This window comes from Corvus brachyrhynchos, unplaced genomic scaffold (assembly GCF_000691975.1).
Source record: "Corvus brachyrhynchos isolate BGI_N302 unplaced genomic scaffold, ASM69197v1 scaffold315, whole genome shotgun sequence".
Taxonomy (NCBI): Eukaryota; Metazoa; Chordata; class Aves; order Passeriformes; family Corvidae; genus Corvus; species Corvus brachyrhynchos.
In genome coordinates this window covers 931,640-947,685 of record NW_008237903.1, presented here as the reverse complement: position 1 = coordinate 947,685, position 16,046 = coordinate 931,640, and the positions used below count along the sequence as shown (strand labels likewise).

General features: G+C 39.3%; 1 protein-coding gene across 1 annotated transcript in view; it reads left to right on the top strand.

The window, feature by feature from the left end:
* PPFIA1 (PTPRF interacting protein alpha 1) overlaps positions 1 to 14,778 on the top strand; it is a 53,340-nt gene extending 38,562 nt beyond the window's left edge. The window contains exons 22-30 of the mRNA XM_017732987.1: positions 2,842 to 2,923; positions 3,046 to 3,246; positions 6,016 to 6,191; positions 6,285 to 6,382; positions 7,317 to 7,492; positions 8,054 to 8,122; positions 9,563 to 9,728; positions 10,960 to 11,030; positions 12,374 to 14,778. Of these exons, the coding sequence (XP_017588476.1) occupies positions 2,842 to 2,923; positions 3,046 to 3,246; positions 6,016 to 6,191; positions 6,285 to 6,382; positions 7,317 to 7,492; positions 8,054 to 8,122; positions 9,563 to 9,728; positions 10,960 to 11,018 (1,027 nt within the window). The 3' untranslated portion in view covers positions 11,019 to 11,030; positions 12,374 to 14,778. The remainder of the gene's footprint in view (positions 1 to 2,841; positions 2,924 to 3,045; positions 3,247 to 6,015; positions 6,192 to 6,284; positions 6,383 to 7,316; positions 7,493 to 8,053; positions 8,123 to 9,562; positions 9,729 to 10,959; positions 11,031 to 12,373) is intronic.
* The last annotated feature ends 1,268 nt before the right edge of the window (positions 14,779 to 16,046 follow it).

Genomic DNA, 16,046 nt, shown 5'->3' with positions numbered 1-16,046 from the left:
ATCCTTCACACGGTCCCTAGAGGGTCTTGTGCACTCACTGCTGCATCAGGCACCACCTGCAGCTTTGACATCATTTCTCACTCCCTATGACCACAGCTTTTGTCGTCCCCAGCTGCTGTGAGATGCTTCTGGTATGTGTCTAACAACAAGCCTTCCCCCCTTGCAGCAGCGTGTTTGGGCTCCTGTTCCAAGGGAAGCTCAGCCAGGTTTTTTATTAAGTCTCCAGACATCTGTCCCTTGGTTTTGTCACCTATGAGTTATTCCAGTAGCCAGCTGCTCCTTTGGCATTCTTTTATCCTTCACGGGGCCAGGTTTATACCGCCTGTTGACTGGCACCATTGCAATATCTTTTTCCTCACAAAGATACGGGGCTGGGTTTTGCACCCATTTCCACCAGATCCACATCTGGTGTAATGGTTGGGCTCTGAGACTCAGTTGGCCTGGCAGTTGTGATCTTTCAGGGATGTGATCCCATATTACTGGAATGCAGCGAGTGTCTTGGTGGAGTTTGAAGGGAATAGTGGGAAAAGGGAAGTTCTCTGCTCTAGGAAAAAAACCATTGATGCATCATTTGCAGATGAAACAGCAGCTGCTTCTGAATTCTTCCTATGAGACGTTTTGTGCCTGGGCTACATCTTGAGCTTGGGGGTTAATGATTTTCTGTGCAAGCAAGTTTTTTATCTCTTACTGCATATGAACAAATTCTGCAATTAATTTTCCACTTCATGGTTGCTTTCGTCTTTGGATCCATTGAATAATTTCTGCATAAAGTCATGTCATAAACATTTTTTTATTTGTTTCTATTTCTATGTGTTTTTCTCCATCACACAATTATTTTCTCCCTACAATACCAGCATGAGTTTCAAGTTTGCATTGTAACCTCTCCTTACATTTTTGATGTGTTCCTTGTATCCTACTCCAAAGGATTCACTGTTTCATGGTTACCATGAAGTACACAATGAGACTTACAAAACAACCAGAAATGACACTGATTTTCTCTGAACTCCACACAACACAACCACCAAGAAGGAAGGCAAAGACACCAATTTGGAAGTTAAACTACTTGGAAAAAACATTGTGTTCCTTTCTGTCAAATACAGTATTAAGCATTTTATTCTGTTCTTACCGAGCAATGTTTCAGAGTATCTTACTAATTTATTTTTCTAATTTTTAAATCTTTACACAACAAAGAGAAGCAGAACTGAATGTGTTCAGGGCTAATTATTTGTGGAATTAATGTTACGTGTTCCACAGTAGCAGGGAAATAGCTGATCCTTTATTCCCAATTTAGAAATATATGTATCTTTTTGAAGTGTACAAATATGTCTAAGCTTTTACAGTCTTCTTTGTTAGTGAAATTCAGCAGTTGAGCTGCTGGCTGCTAAACACTGTTCCACCTTAATGGATGGATCCTAAAATGGTACCTAGTGTGGTTATTTGTAACCAGTTGTCTGGCAATCCTTTCCTCCCTCCCCTTTTCCCATTGCTGGGAAGTACATTTAATTAGGATAAATTACTGGGAGGTTCTTCCAGAGTAATAGTAATTTATTGGTGTGCAGGTGGAGAAGTGCTATCTATTGATAAAGCAGTTGCTAGTATATTTATTACTTCATTGATTGCTTTTTAATATTTAGTTACCTACCAATATAACATGAGGATCCCAGGTATGTCTGAAAGAGCTGAACGCTGCATTTCCATTTTGTAGGAGTAGCAAAAAAGCTCTTTTTCTGTCAGTAATCACTCTTCAAGGTGCCTTGTATATTTTAATACCTATAACTTCTAAAAATGCTATCATCTTAGAGTATCCAATGAGACAGCTCAGAAGGCAAGGAGATTTTATTTGATTTAAATAGCGAGAAAATGGTAAATACCTCATGTAGGATCTTGAATCTGTAGTATTGCTGCATATCTTAATTCTACACTTGGCAGGCATGAATAAAGAATAGTAAAACCAGTCTAATTAGGTGAAGTTGTTTTTTCTGATTTTCAAAGGAGAATGAGCAGAGATTTAACCATATACAACTGGCTTTCAAAGGCAGTGTAAAAATGCTTTTTTTTAGGCTTTCTCCATGTTTTCAGCCAGGCATATCCAAGCAGCATTGCATGCTTATACCCACAGTGCTACTTTTTGTCCTTTGGTTTATCAAACATTTTTGGCAGCTTTTTATAGGGACCTTGTGAGCTTCCATTGTCTCTGGAAGCTGAATTGTCAATATGAAACTTCAGGCGCTTCTGTTTCAGAAGAACAAAGGAAATGGTGTCATCATGGGAGATGAAAGCCGAGTTTCAGTACACAGCCCTTCGGGATATAATTGCCAAACACAGCTCTGGTTGTGTGAAGCTGTCCCTGACGTTCTGACAGGCTGAAGTTCACCAGTGAAATGGTCTCTGTCCCAGGTTCCAGCCCTGACAGCCATCAGGACAGGGGTGTCTGATGGTTCATGTGTTGCCACAGGTTTCAGATCTGCGCATGCTGAGGAAAAATGACTGCTTTGGTTCAGCTTTGCTGAGCAGAAAACTGCATCAGCTGAGAATCTGATTGCCAAATAAGCCTGACATCTCTGCTTTGGGTTGGGAGTGTTGGGTAGAGTGTCAGTAGTGGCTTCAGACACCAGGTTCTGAAAGGCAAGATCCACATCTCTGCTGCTCTCACATTTCCTGGCCGGTTCAGCTTTCATCCCTATGTAGTCCCTGTACACGTGCTGTACCTGCCTGAGGGGGGTATCATACAAGGCTGGCTGGGAAAGGAATAAGCTAATTATTGGAAAGGAGACAGGGAGGCAAGTGCAGTGCTGACATTGTAACATCCATTATAACTAATGACTGTTTCTGTAACTGTAGGCACGAGTTGCTGGAGGAAGCCAGAAGACAAGGTTTGCCTTTTGCACAGTGGGATGGGCCCACTGTGGTGGTGTGGCTGGAGGTGAGTGGTCCTTCCAAAATTAATAAAAAGCCCCCTCAATGTACAGACGTGTAAAGACTGCGAGGGTTTGGAGGCAGGAATGTTTTCCATCTCCTGCTTACTTCCTTTTCTCTGTGTTGCAGCTGTGGGTGGGGATGCCAGCCTGGTACGTGGCAGCCTGCCGAGCCAATGTGAAAAGCGGTGCTATCATGTCAGCCCTGTCTGACACGGAAATCCAGCGGGAAATCGGGATCAGCAATCCCCTGCACAGGCTCAAGCTTAGGCTGGCCATCCAGGAAATCATGTCATTAACCAGCCCCTCTGCCCCTCCCACCTCAAGGACGGTAAGGAAACTCATCCAGCATTAAACACCTAGAAATTCCCAACATTTGACTGTAAACTTAAAACTGAGCTTCTATTAAGAATTTCTTGGAAAGGAATACATTATTTAAATATAGGCTGTTCCTTCCTTTCATGGAAATTAACTAAAGGGATAACTGCAGTTTTCTTTCTCAAGGAAAAGAGAAATTTATTTCAGTCTAAGTATGTAATCCAAAGTAGTTAGAGTACATGTTATTCACCTCATCTTTTGGCCTCCAGAGAATTTAAAATCCAGATGAAGCATACATGTCTGTACAGAAATTTGTGAGATAGTTGGAGGCTCTTTTAATGCAGCTGTAAGGCCATTAACGCCAAATAATACAGGTGACATGAACTAGGAGTCACCTGTCTCTCTATAGTAAATTTAGGCACTTAGTGGGAATTTTCTCTCGTGAGTCTGTCGGCCCTGCAGTCTAAAGTTCTTCCTGGGGTTATGTGCTAGACCACAAATGTATTTTTCAGATTAGAGCAGAGCTGAGTGTTTAGCCATTAATGAAGTCCTGTAAGCTGTTTCTGACGCTCAGTTTTGTTAATATCTGTGAAGAAGTTGATCCCTGTGGGTAGGCTTTTATTGCATGCCATGACTTTCAGTAGCTGTACCTGACTTAGAGACCATTGCTTTGCCCATGCCTGCTCCTTACATGTACCGATTGCTTATCTGTTCTGCAACCTCTCCTCTTTGTTACTGCTTTCCTTTCACTGGATGGGATTGATTCCCTGTGGGCTCATATTAGACCACGGGAAATGTCTGGGTAACACATGAAGAGATGGAAAATCTTACAGCCACACAACAAACGGTTAGTTTACAGTGTTGCCACTTCTCTTCCTTAGAGTGCTTTTCCCACTTCTTGAACATTTGAATCAAGTACCTTTTGGTCTGTTTTTTTTGGTCTTTTTTTTTTTCTTCAAAATAACGCACTAAAATTCTGGATCATTGCTTCTTCTAATTATTAACCTTGCAATCTGCATCTTGATAGCTTTTTTTTCCAGAAGGGAGGAAAAAAAAAAATCAACGTTGATAAGATTGTAAACAAAATTCTGATCTGTAAAATGGAGCTCTGACTTGATTGACAAATAGACAAATTGAATTATTGGTGCAGAAATTTCTTCTCTCCAGAAACTTAATCAGTAGATGGGGTTTGCAACTTCTCATACAAAAATAAATGCCTTGTGTATAATTTTTTACATTGCATGATGCTTGCTTTATCTAGATCCTTTGGTATGCAGTAGATTTAGAGTCTTGCAGTGCACCGTTAACTTTGACCTCCTTACTAAACTTAACCACTAATATGTGTGTGTTCTTTTGCTTTCCTAACCACCTAACAGGAAGATGAGGAGGGAAGCTGGGCTCAGGTTGGAAACTTTATCTAATATTATGGACTGTATGTAAACTGTCACAATCATTAGAGCATGAAAGAATCTGGTTTTCCTTTAGACCAGCAGCTTTTAGTGATTCTGGGTGTGACCTGGGGAGTGGGAGAGGGGGAAGCTGCAGGCTTATCTCTGTACAATGCACACTTGGGAAATACATGTGATTTAAATATTTTAATGTTTTGGTGGGGGGTGGCTCTCTGGGGAAGCCAGAATTGCTAGAGGAATATCTGCTCTGTGCAGAAAATCCCTGTCCAACCCAGCCACCATCCCAGGTGTGCCACAAGATACCCTGGGCCTGGATGGTTAAGTAGATTTCTATGCACTAATTCTGTAATCCCCCTTGATTAATTGTTTTGCCTTAAAGTGGTGGCAAATCCTAATTGTATTTCAGGCACTGATGTAGCTGAGTATTTATACAGGGATATAAACAAAACTTGGGGTTTACCCGTGATCCATACCTTTGGACAGTACAGGCTCTTCTTGCTTGGCTGCCCTCCAGCTTAAACCTGGTTTAAGTCCCATTAACTACATCTCAGCTACTCATTTGTTGATTGTCAGTGGTAACAAGCCCAGAGTAAGGAGCTCTTTGACTCTTCTACCTTCTGATGGCTTAGGTGCATTTCCCTGTGGCCTTGCTCCTTTCTGGAAGGTGCTTCCTCTAGAGGAGAAATAAAGCTTTTGACTTTTAACAGAAAAATCTCAATTATTACACTTTTGAAAAAAGGAGCTTCTGGGTTTTGTTGCCCAAGGAGTGATTAGATATACAGTTAGAAACTCTCATCTTTATAGATGTTTTCTCTACAAAAATGCCTGGTGATTTGCAGATCAAAACTGTAATGGGAAAAGTCTTTAGGATAAGGACGAGCATTTAGAATGGCTTCTTCTTCAGTTTTATCAGTTTCTGAAAATAGCTAACTGTCTTTAAAAAGGCCTGCAGTTATTTTTCTGATATCTTTTCTTTATAAAGTCACATGAAAAATAAGAATTCCCCCCCCCCCAGTTTTCAAGAGAGAGAGTATTTGCAACATCTCAACACAATGAAATTCTATGGCTTTTGCTATCCAACCGTGCAGATCAGTATTTTTAAAATTTTTATTACCTCTTGCATATTTTGTCATGCTATTTCTTGATGTAAATTGAGGCAGTTTTACTTGCTGATCTGAATATCTGAACCTGCTTTTCTCCACGAGGGTGACTTGTTTGGAAAACATACACGTAGTATTCAGTATTCTGATGTGCTTATCTTTGCAGGCTAAGAATTAAATAAGCAATTTCTTTAAAATAGGCTGTCTAAAGTAGCTTTTCTTTTTTCATTTCTCATTTCAATAAGCTTGTTCCTTAATTTTTTTTCAAACCAGACATTAGCCTATGGTGACATGAACCACGAGTGGATTGGCAACGAGTGGCTCCCGAGCCTGGGGCTCCCTCAGTACCGCAGCTACTTCATGGAATGTCTGGTGGATGCTCGGATGCTGGATCACTTAACTAAAAAAGACCTGCGTGGGCAGCTGAAAATGGTGGACAGCTTCCACAGGTAAAGAGGCTGAAGTTGGAGACCTCACCCACAGGAAGCGTTTCCATTATCTCTAAATATTTGTTCCAATTTTTTTTCCTCTGGTCCAAACAGAAACAGTTTTCAGTGTGGAATTATGTGCCTCCGAAGACTGAATTATGACCGAAAAGAACTGGAAAGAAAAAGAGAAGAAAGCCAGAATGAAATTAAAGGTTAGTGTATTGTCTTCACCTCAGTCTGATTCTGCCCTGTTTTCACTGATCAGCCTCAAAATTTCATTAACAAAGGAAAGGCTTTAGAGGAAGGAATCACTTATAAAATATCAAGTGTTAAATGCACGAGGCGTCTGGATGTAGGCACTGAACACTGAATGATAAAACACATCATTAAATCATTTACTTGTGCTACTTGTGAACATTTTTGAAACTCATACTGCTCTGAAGTTTGAAACGAAATGTTTTAGGAGAATGAGAGTTAAGAACATGCTTTTGGGTGGGTTTTTTTTCTTTATTTTCTTCTTTTCCCCCTGTTTTGACATAACTTTACATCTGCATCATTTTGCTGTTGCTTGTGGCTGGTAATTTTTATTACCTAGCAGTTGATGAAAAAATATCCAAGTGACTTAGGTAGTTATGTCTTCCAGATTCATGGTGATTATTGAACAAGAGAGAAGGAATAAGAGAAAGCAGGGTGGGAATTCATGGTTTTCCAAGACTTCCCATAGAAATTTTTTCCCTGCCTAATATCAGAAGTATTTTCTGATATCTGAGTCTAAAATTTGCTTAGAATGTTCTGTGCCTGCTCTTTCCTTTTAAAGCATTGATACCTTTTGGTGGTTAATTTGCTAATTGTGCCTGAGAACATTCCCAGGAATCACAACTAACTGGCAGCAAACAAGCCAGGGCTGTGGCTGGTAGGTTGTTTTTAGCCTCCCAAATGGAATGGATGCATCTCTTGCCCCTGGGGAATTTCTCCTTGGAATATTTAAGTCTAAACTGTTAGGGTGTGAACCACCTCCCAGCAGACTTCTAATATGTATTACTTTCCACTCCAAGCCAATCCGGTCATCCAGTTCATGACTGTGGCTGATTTGCTTCAGAGAAATGGTGTTATAATGAATCTGGCACTGTGTTTTTGCCTCCCTAGATGTCCTTGTGTGGAGCAATGAGAGGATGATCCACTGGGTCATGTCCATCGGCCTTAAGGAATACGCGAACAACCTGATCGAGAGCGGAGTTCACGGTGCACTTGTGGCCTTAGATGAATCCTTTGATTACAATGCATTAGCTCTCCTGCTGCAAATCCCCACTCAAAACACACAGGTAAGCAAGGAGGAGGTGCTTTAGGCCTCTGGGAAGGTTAAAACTGGAGCTGATTGCTTTTTTTCACAGTTAAGAGCATCTAGAAACTTCAGCAATGGAAAGTTGTCCATTGTCACGCAAGAGAGAAACTTTAAATCGTGCCTTTCTAATAGTTCTCTAGTTGTTAATAACAATTCTCATTGGTAAATTTGCTTGAGAAAAAAATCGTTAATATTTATGTTAGCATTTTCCTCATAGCCCATCTTCACAACAGTAGTGTGAAACTCATCATTTTTGTTGTTTGCTAGTTTTTACTCTGAAATAACTAAGTTTGAGCCAGAATCATGAACTTTCATGTTGCAACTAAAGGAGAGCTGTTAAGTCTTCCTTAAATTTTTAATAAGTTACAAATTAAACTGTAACTTTTCAAGTACTGACTTTTCAAGTACGAAGTATGTTTGTTAATCTGATAAGAAAGCATTAAACAATTTGGGTCCTATTAAATTTTTTAAATCATTTATAGGTTACTAATTGCTAATCTTTTGTAATTAACTTCCATTTCTTTCATACCACAAACTTCAGGCTCGTGCTGTTCTGGAGAGGGAATTCAATAACCTTCTTGCTATGGGCACTGACAGAAGACTTGATGAAGTAAGTTACTCGAGTTGTTGACCCATTTTACAGTCCTGGAAACTTTATCAGACCTGCTCAGTGAAAGAATTTAGCTTGAACCTCTTTAAGCTTTTGACAGAATGGTGACAGAAACCTTAACGTGAAATTCCCTGTCCCTGACGGTTTCTAAATACAGCAGGGTTTGTATATTTTGGTAAGATGCCTTTGAATATGAAAGTATTGGGAACATTTGCAAATTTGGTTTTGTAGCTCGTGTGGTTAATGTCTAATAGCAGCGCTTTGGGCTGAATCCTCTTTATCTAAAATATGGGAAAATGAGCGACCAGCATTGCAGATGAACAAGCTGTGATAGAGAAAGGCACTTTATCCTAAAGAGCAGTATTTCAAAGAGCTTCGAGGGGCTTTTAAGAAATCTCATGTTAATTTTGATTCATACTGCTGCAGAAGACCAGTAATTTCTGTTGGGCAGCCTGTGATCTTACTGTATAAACTGCATCAAAATGAGTATAAAGCTTTCTAAGTGTGAGGCTGTTTTGTGCACCCACAGCACAGATGAGAGAGTGTTCCATCTTTAACCTTTTAAGTTGCTCAGTGAACAGATTCAAATTGATGTTACTTCCCCAGGAGAATCTTAATTAACTCCATGCTGCCTCATCTTTGGTGCTGATGGGAGTTGATGTGGTAGCACATGTAGGCAAAAGTGGTCCAGATTAAGGCTGAAGTGGCACAACCCTTCTGTGGTTAACCTCAGCTCAGGAAACCAGTCTCGAAAACATTGCTGCTGGGATGAGGAAGAGGACAGGGGAAGGGGAAGCTCCTGACTGCTCTGTTCCCATGTGCATCTCTACCAAGATTTTAATAACCCATCAGAAAGCAGCTTGATGGTTTTCTGAAGTATTTTTCATGGAGATTTCAAACTGCAAAAGGAGCTTTGAGGGAACGGATGTTTGCTCTGTTCTAGTGGCACAGGGCAGTTTGATCATTAAGATCTCTTCAAATAATGTAGGCACTTATCTCCTAGTTGTACAAGGGCATAAATCTGAGCTAAAACAGCATTCGAAGGATTGAACTGTTTCTAAATGGGAAGCTGGCAAATGGAGCTGCCCAGTGGGAATATTTGCACTGACACAATACTTTCTCTGACAAAGATGTTTTTGGAAGTGGGACTTAATGCTGCACTTACTAAATACAGTTTATATTTCTGAGGTGGGAATATTGCTTGAAAGATGCAGATGTATTAATGGGGAAAGGAGAATGCACTTGGGTAATTAAGTTACATTTACCCAAGTGCTTAAGGAAAACCCTGCTTGGCAGTGTATTTAATACACTTACTTTTTATTTCCTCACAATCACCTCCTTCAGTGGTGATACATTTAGTTAAGTTTGTCAGTAATCCTTTTAATGTCAGTAACAATCCCACACTTTTTGCACTGCTAATGTTGTTTGTCAATATGACAGGATGATGATAAGAGCTTTAGGAGAGCACCTTCGTGGAGAAAGAAGTTTAGACCAAAGGACATAAGAGGTTTAGCTGCTGGATCAGCAGAGACTCTTCCTGCAAATTTCAGAGTTACAACCTCAATGTCTTCACCCTCTATGCAGCCAAAGAAGATGCAGATTGATGGTATTGATTTTGTATAATTTTAAGCATGATGTGCTTTTTTTGCCTGAGATTCCAGGGGAATTAAGTTCAAATGACCTTTTTGCTGCATAAAAGCATCTGCCTTGTGCATGGTTGTATTTATAACACTGTGTTTAACCATAGGGTGCTTTGTCATTTCAGGAAGCTGTACTAGAGGTGGAGTTTCTTTTTTTACGTCACTGGAGTAACAAAATGAGAATCATAGCTAGAAATAAATGTAATTTAAAGTAGAGAAATAAAATGACAGCTTAGTAAGGAGTTTTTGAATCACAGGATGCATAATTTCTAATTGGCAGCAATTAGACCAATATGAGCCCCATTTCTGAAATGCAATAAAATGCATTCAAAAATGATGTGAGTAAACCCCCTCAGATAATTTTGAGATTAGTAAAACTTGAGTAACCAGGTCCATTACCCCTCCTGCAGTGGCCACTTCAATATTGAGCATACTTGAAATCAGTTTCATTCATTGCTATGTACTTAATGATCTTTGTGTATATGTGTGCACACACAGATATGAATTAAAAAAAACCCAAACCAACACCTGGAAGTGGAAGCTGATCACCTGTCACATGAGGGATCCTGTCTGTTTAAAAACCGTCTCTGTAGCAACATAAGAATAAACTTTGACTTGAATTTAGTTTACAAGAGACAAGTAGAAACAAATATAAAATGTTTTTTATTGGAACAGACAGGGTGAGAACACAATCTTTCAGAGTTGCCTCAGGTTCTGAAAACCCTTATTTATTCATAAAGCTCAAAAAACCAATTTTTGCATCTGATGCTACTCTCATTAAGCTGTTCTAAATTTTAGATACTGTCACTAGCACAAAATATTGTCCAGAATTCATGTGGAAAATTCTCTAAGTGAAAGTAAATTAAGTCTTTACCATGTAAAACCACTTTCTTTGTTAAATATTAAATATTTGCAAACTACATAAAGTAGTAAATAACTTACAAAATCACCTTTGCCAGTTTCCAGGTGCTAGTTGGCACGCAGGTCTTTCTTTAGAATTCTTTTTTGTTAGCCCCTGGAACAAGAAGTGGTTAATATACAAACTGTAAAATAAATTCTGCTTTTCTAACTTGTAACCTTAGAGTTGGGTGAGTACCAAAGCTGTAATCACCATTGCTGTGGAGGGGTTGGGTTTTTTTTTTTGAAAACTAACATGCATGCTGTGTTCTGCATGTCTTCCCATGCTTCTTGGAATAGGCAGTGTATCAGGAACACAAAGATTGGATTCTGCTACAGTAAGGACCTACTCCTGTTAAAGCCTTCTCCTGGTGAGTAAAGCTGATAGGAATAACACTAAAGCAGCTATTTGTGAAATAAAACAGCAGGGATTTTACTACAGTGGTTTTACACACTTAGAAAGCAGTCCAAGTTTTGAGGGTAGGTTGTCATATTGAAAATCCAGAGTTTATTTCCTACAACAAAGACTGAATGTGTAAATAGTGGGTTTTGTCAGTACTTTATTCTTGTGAGGGTTTTTAAACAGCCTCAAAAAGAGCCTGTGCTAAATAGCTCTGTAGAAAATGCTGGAATCAGAGGTTGGATGAAACACAGCTAGTGGAAGTGGGGAGGGGAGGAAAAGAATAAATTAGGAATGGAAAGGAAAGAAAACAATCCAGTGTGTGACATTGCAGCTCAGATTGTTGATCTCTGAGTCTTTGCTTGGTCTGAGTGGTCCCACTAAAACATGCTTCAGTATTGAATTGTCACAGGGAAAACTGCAGTTTCCCAGTTCCTGGACACTCCATGCCACTGTGATTGCTTAGTCTGGCTGGCTGGATTTAGCTACCTGCAGCCTAAATTTGGGGAGCTGGGGGCAGTGCTGCCAATAAAAGGCAGCTTGATGTGTTGTAACATGAAATCCACGTACTCTGGCTTGTGAAAGATCAGTCTGGAATGTTCCTGCAGCAGCCTCTGCTGTATTTTCTTATGGCACAGTACTGATTCTGATTCTCTGATTTTGCAAGCAAGTCAGGAAACTGATCTTTTTTTTTTTTTTTTTTTAAACTATAATGAATTTTTAAAAATCAGTTCAGTGGATGTTTCCCCCTCACTGGTATCTTTCATGGACTGTAAATTATCTTTTCTGCTTGCAACTTCTTACTGGTAGCATCCCTTCCAACTCATGTATTTGCTTCTTCAAATTCAGAACCTTTTTGCAAGTATGAGTTGAGTTCTAAGGAGTTCTTACATATGAAATGCTGAGAGAGGAAACTTGCATGTAGCAACTCAGACCATGTGAGTGTGTCAGTTCATAATCTCAGGGGCTCTCTTAAAGTATTATTAGTTGCAAGAAACCGAAGTTTTAAGTCTCCTCTCCCCCAGATTCTTCTCCCTGGTTCAGGATTTTCTGTAGTCAGATGATGTGGGATGGAAATCCTTGAGGCAGAAATATTTGCCCTCATTGCTTTACTTTGCACTGAAGCTGGAGATTGCAGGAGGCAACAAAATTACATCCAGCGTGGCATGGCAGTAATTCAGTGCATGTCTGCTGCACTGCTGAGCTGTTTGTGAGAATCTTGGAAGGAAATGTTGGTTAAAAACTGCTAATGGAATCTTTTGTGTTTTGTTTTTTTTTCTTTTTGTGTGTTGTTTTTGTTTGTTGTTTTTGCAGTTTACCCACACTATTTCTACCGGTGATATGCAGCATTTTGAACATTTGGAACCCTTAACCTGTTAATACTTGTTAAATGGACACTTTGAGATATTTTATTACAGAGTTTTTAATTAGCAAATAAATTCATGAGTACTATAGAGAAAATATTTTAGAATCTAAATGTTTCTTATATTTATGTGACTTCTCATTTATATAGTTACTTACTTTTTCTGTTTCTATTCAGTCTACAAATCAAATCATTGCTGATTTTTTTATTCTAATTTTAGTCTTTCCAACTGAATGTACTGTAATGCTTGTATGTATATGTCCCTATGAGCAATATAGGGTTTTTGTAAATTATGCAGTTACTGTAATTATCATTGTTTTTTAATAATGAAACTGAAGGTGAAAAGGATTTTAATACCTTTGTAAAAGTATCATGACACCGAGCAGTATATATTTTGTCTTTTGGAGCTCTTAGCTTAGATCTGAAAACAAGTCCAGCTTTTTTTCAGGTGAGCCTTTGTTGACGTAGGAGGGACGGTACACGAGCGTTGTTCTTCTCAGAGCTGTACCTTTCCACACAGAGGATGTGTCAAGTAGTGGCAATTTGTCTTTATTTAAAGTAGAACTTGTTTGCAAAGCTGGGAGGAGCTCCTAACCCTGCGGGACACGTTGGAGGAGCGATTGCCTCAGTGGTAACAGCCCGTGCTGTATTTGTATCGCGGCTCTTCGCAGTGACTGAAAACAAGCCATAAACCAAGGACTGCTTTTAGTTTTGCTTTTCCTCACCTGAGGAAGACAGACTTCATAATGATTCCTGGTTGTGAGCCACAGGCCACAGAGAGGTTTTTTTTGTCCTAGACCTTTTTGCTTGAAAACACTTGGTGGAAAGATGCTGGTGGAACCAGTTTTAATGGACCAATCCTAAAGCACTGCAGCCTCCTGTCAAATGAGTAGTGAAAGATGAAGGTACAATGATGGGCTGAAAAAAAGCAGTGCATCTTCTAATAAAGGCCTTACTTTTCTTATGTAAGTCATCCTTTGTGTTTTGTAAACTTGTTCTAAAGACTTGTCTGGACATTCATTTTGATGGTTGTAGCCATTTTGGACTGTATGAGTAGAAAATGTATCTGACACTTGTAAATGGCATATTAAAAAGCCAGCAAGAATCTGTTCAGATGGTGCATTATTTATTATGCAACTATATATATAGCATGTCTTTTTTCTTATTTTGTTTTCCACTTTTAACTTGCTTGTAAAACTGAAATCCATTGTTACTGTTCTGTTTTTCTATTAATCTTTTGTGTATTTTCAGATTATGTAACAATATGTACAGTCTACTTTTGAACTATTTTTATCACAGTATTATTTATTGCTTTCTTTCAATAAAGTACTGATGCATTTTCCACTGCCAATAAAACACTATGGAAAAGCTAAGATCTAATTGTATGCAGGCAGAAACTTTTGCAGTGAGTGGATATTGTCAATAAAGCATCTTAATGATTGTTTGCTGCCCTTATAGATCTGGTTTCAAATGATGACCTTTCTCCAGTAGCAAAAATATTCCGTTCAATGTGACATTTTCTTTGGAAGTGTTCGAGTTCACATGCACTAACACCAGTTTTCTGGAAAAAAACTGCTTTATTGCCTACTTCTACTCATAGTTAGAGCTATGATTTGCTTTTTAAAATAGTAAACCAGACCTGTCATACAACTTCAGTGTATTCTGGTCCACATGATGAAGATGGAAGTGCTGTTCTAGACAGCACCAACAGTTGCTTTGGTAATAAAATGGGATCATGACCATAGTGATATTTGGGGAGAAACATACGAGTCAAGGGAACCAGTGCAAAATGGGGTCACAGTAGGGCTGTTCATGTCTATTTTGATATATTTGTAAACCATTTCGTTGAGTAGAAGACAGAAGGATAAAGTTGCAGGATACTGGAAGCAGTAGTGAAGCATATTTCATCAGGTCCTCAACAGCAGGATCTGGAATGCCTGGAGAATCACTGCCCTGGATGCTCCAAACCTTGTTCAGTAATGCATCTCTGTTTGTCTGGCTTGTCTGTACGAGTTGCTGTCTGTTCATTTGCAGTCTCTTTTATATTCTCAGAGAATCTATCTTTCTAGAAAAAACTAAAATGAAACTGCAGAAGGAAATCCTGACTCACTGCTCAGCTAAACTTTGCTGTTTAGAGAAACCTTGCCTAGGCGTTGCTGGTCACTGATGTGATAGTAGGTGTTCAAAGTCATGTATTGTTGCTTCTCAAAAGTGAAACCAATGCGGGATAGACTTGTAAAATGTGAACAGAAACTGCGTTTATTATTTTGAGGCTGTAAAACCTTAACTGTTATGGAACAATGGAACTGACATGAGAGGTAGAATAAATGAGTGAAATGGCGAAAGCTTTCACGAACTGGCCAAACTGTGTGGTGACTTCCTTCTTAGTTACACAGCAGAGCTGTGCTGGAGAAATCCAGAAAAACGTGTCTTGCTCAATTTTAATAACTCCCACACACCCCACTGAAAGAAAGCTGCACATGGAAAAGGCACCTGGGTTTGTTACAGTGATCTTTAGATAACACTTGATTAAATACAATGTCTTGTAAATTGCCAAATGTCTCTAATGGCTTTAGTTGGAAAGAGGGCTGAAAAAATTAAACTGTGCATTCTGTCTGCATGCTTCAGAATTATCTGAGTGAACTTTAAACTTGCAATTTTTGCATGTTTAAAGGACGGGGAATCTCAAAACAGATGTTTGAACTCTGTCTTTTAAACTGCTATAGCAGTGTCGTGTGGGAAGTGGTGATTTATCATGCCAAGATTTGGAGAACAGGTAAAGCAGTAGTTCAAAGCAGAATGTATTTTTGGAACTTGGTGTAGGCTAAAGATTGAGAGGGAGGGGCAGGAAAATTAATTTTCAGGTAAATGAAAACTGACATTCTATGTTTGGGGGTGGTACTTTTTAAAGAAACAAAAGAATCACTTTGCCTTTAAAATGAAAGTTTTTCACTTCCCATTGTCAGGGTTGTAGCTTTGGTGCACAAGTTATTCTACATTTTATTAATTTCATTTTTTGTTAATAGTAGGGGGCTTGGGGGGGGAAAGGGCAATTGTAGTTAGGTAGCAGTACCGTGTGGTTTTATATGGGATGTTGGAACAGATGGGTGAAAAGTGATATATAAATGTGGTTTATATTCCTACCTGTACATGGGAGGGACAGGTGAAGTCTCCAAAAGTACACAGGACAGCCAGAAGTACTGCCCAAAGGATCGAGGTTCTCTGCACCTCTGTTCTCCTCGAGCAGACAACTTTCTGAGAGTAAGTTTAGCCCAGTTTTTTATATATGCTGTATTCGGTTTATAGGGTAAATTGCACTGTATTTAAGCCAGGAAAAAGTAGCTGAGCCGATTTATAATGTGACCTGGCTACATTTGGAATTGCATTTGTGTTCACCTGGATTTTTTGTTTATCTTGCCCTTTATTACAGCTTGAATTCGTGTGTTTGTTTGCAATGTTTTTCGTTAGAAATGGCGTTCCTGGGGACCTTTCCCTCCTCTAGAAGACTCAAACAGTGGGCAAACCAGTAACTCCTACCAGAGTGTTTTAAACCCTCGTTGATTCCATTTTAGCATCCGTTTCATTTGGATCCCCTGGGGGACCCCAGCCCCGGGGGAACCTTTT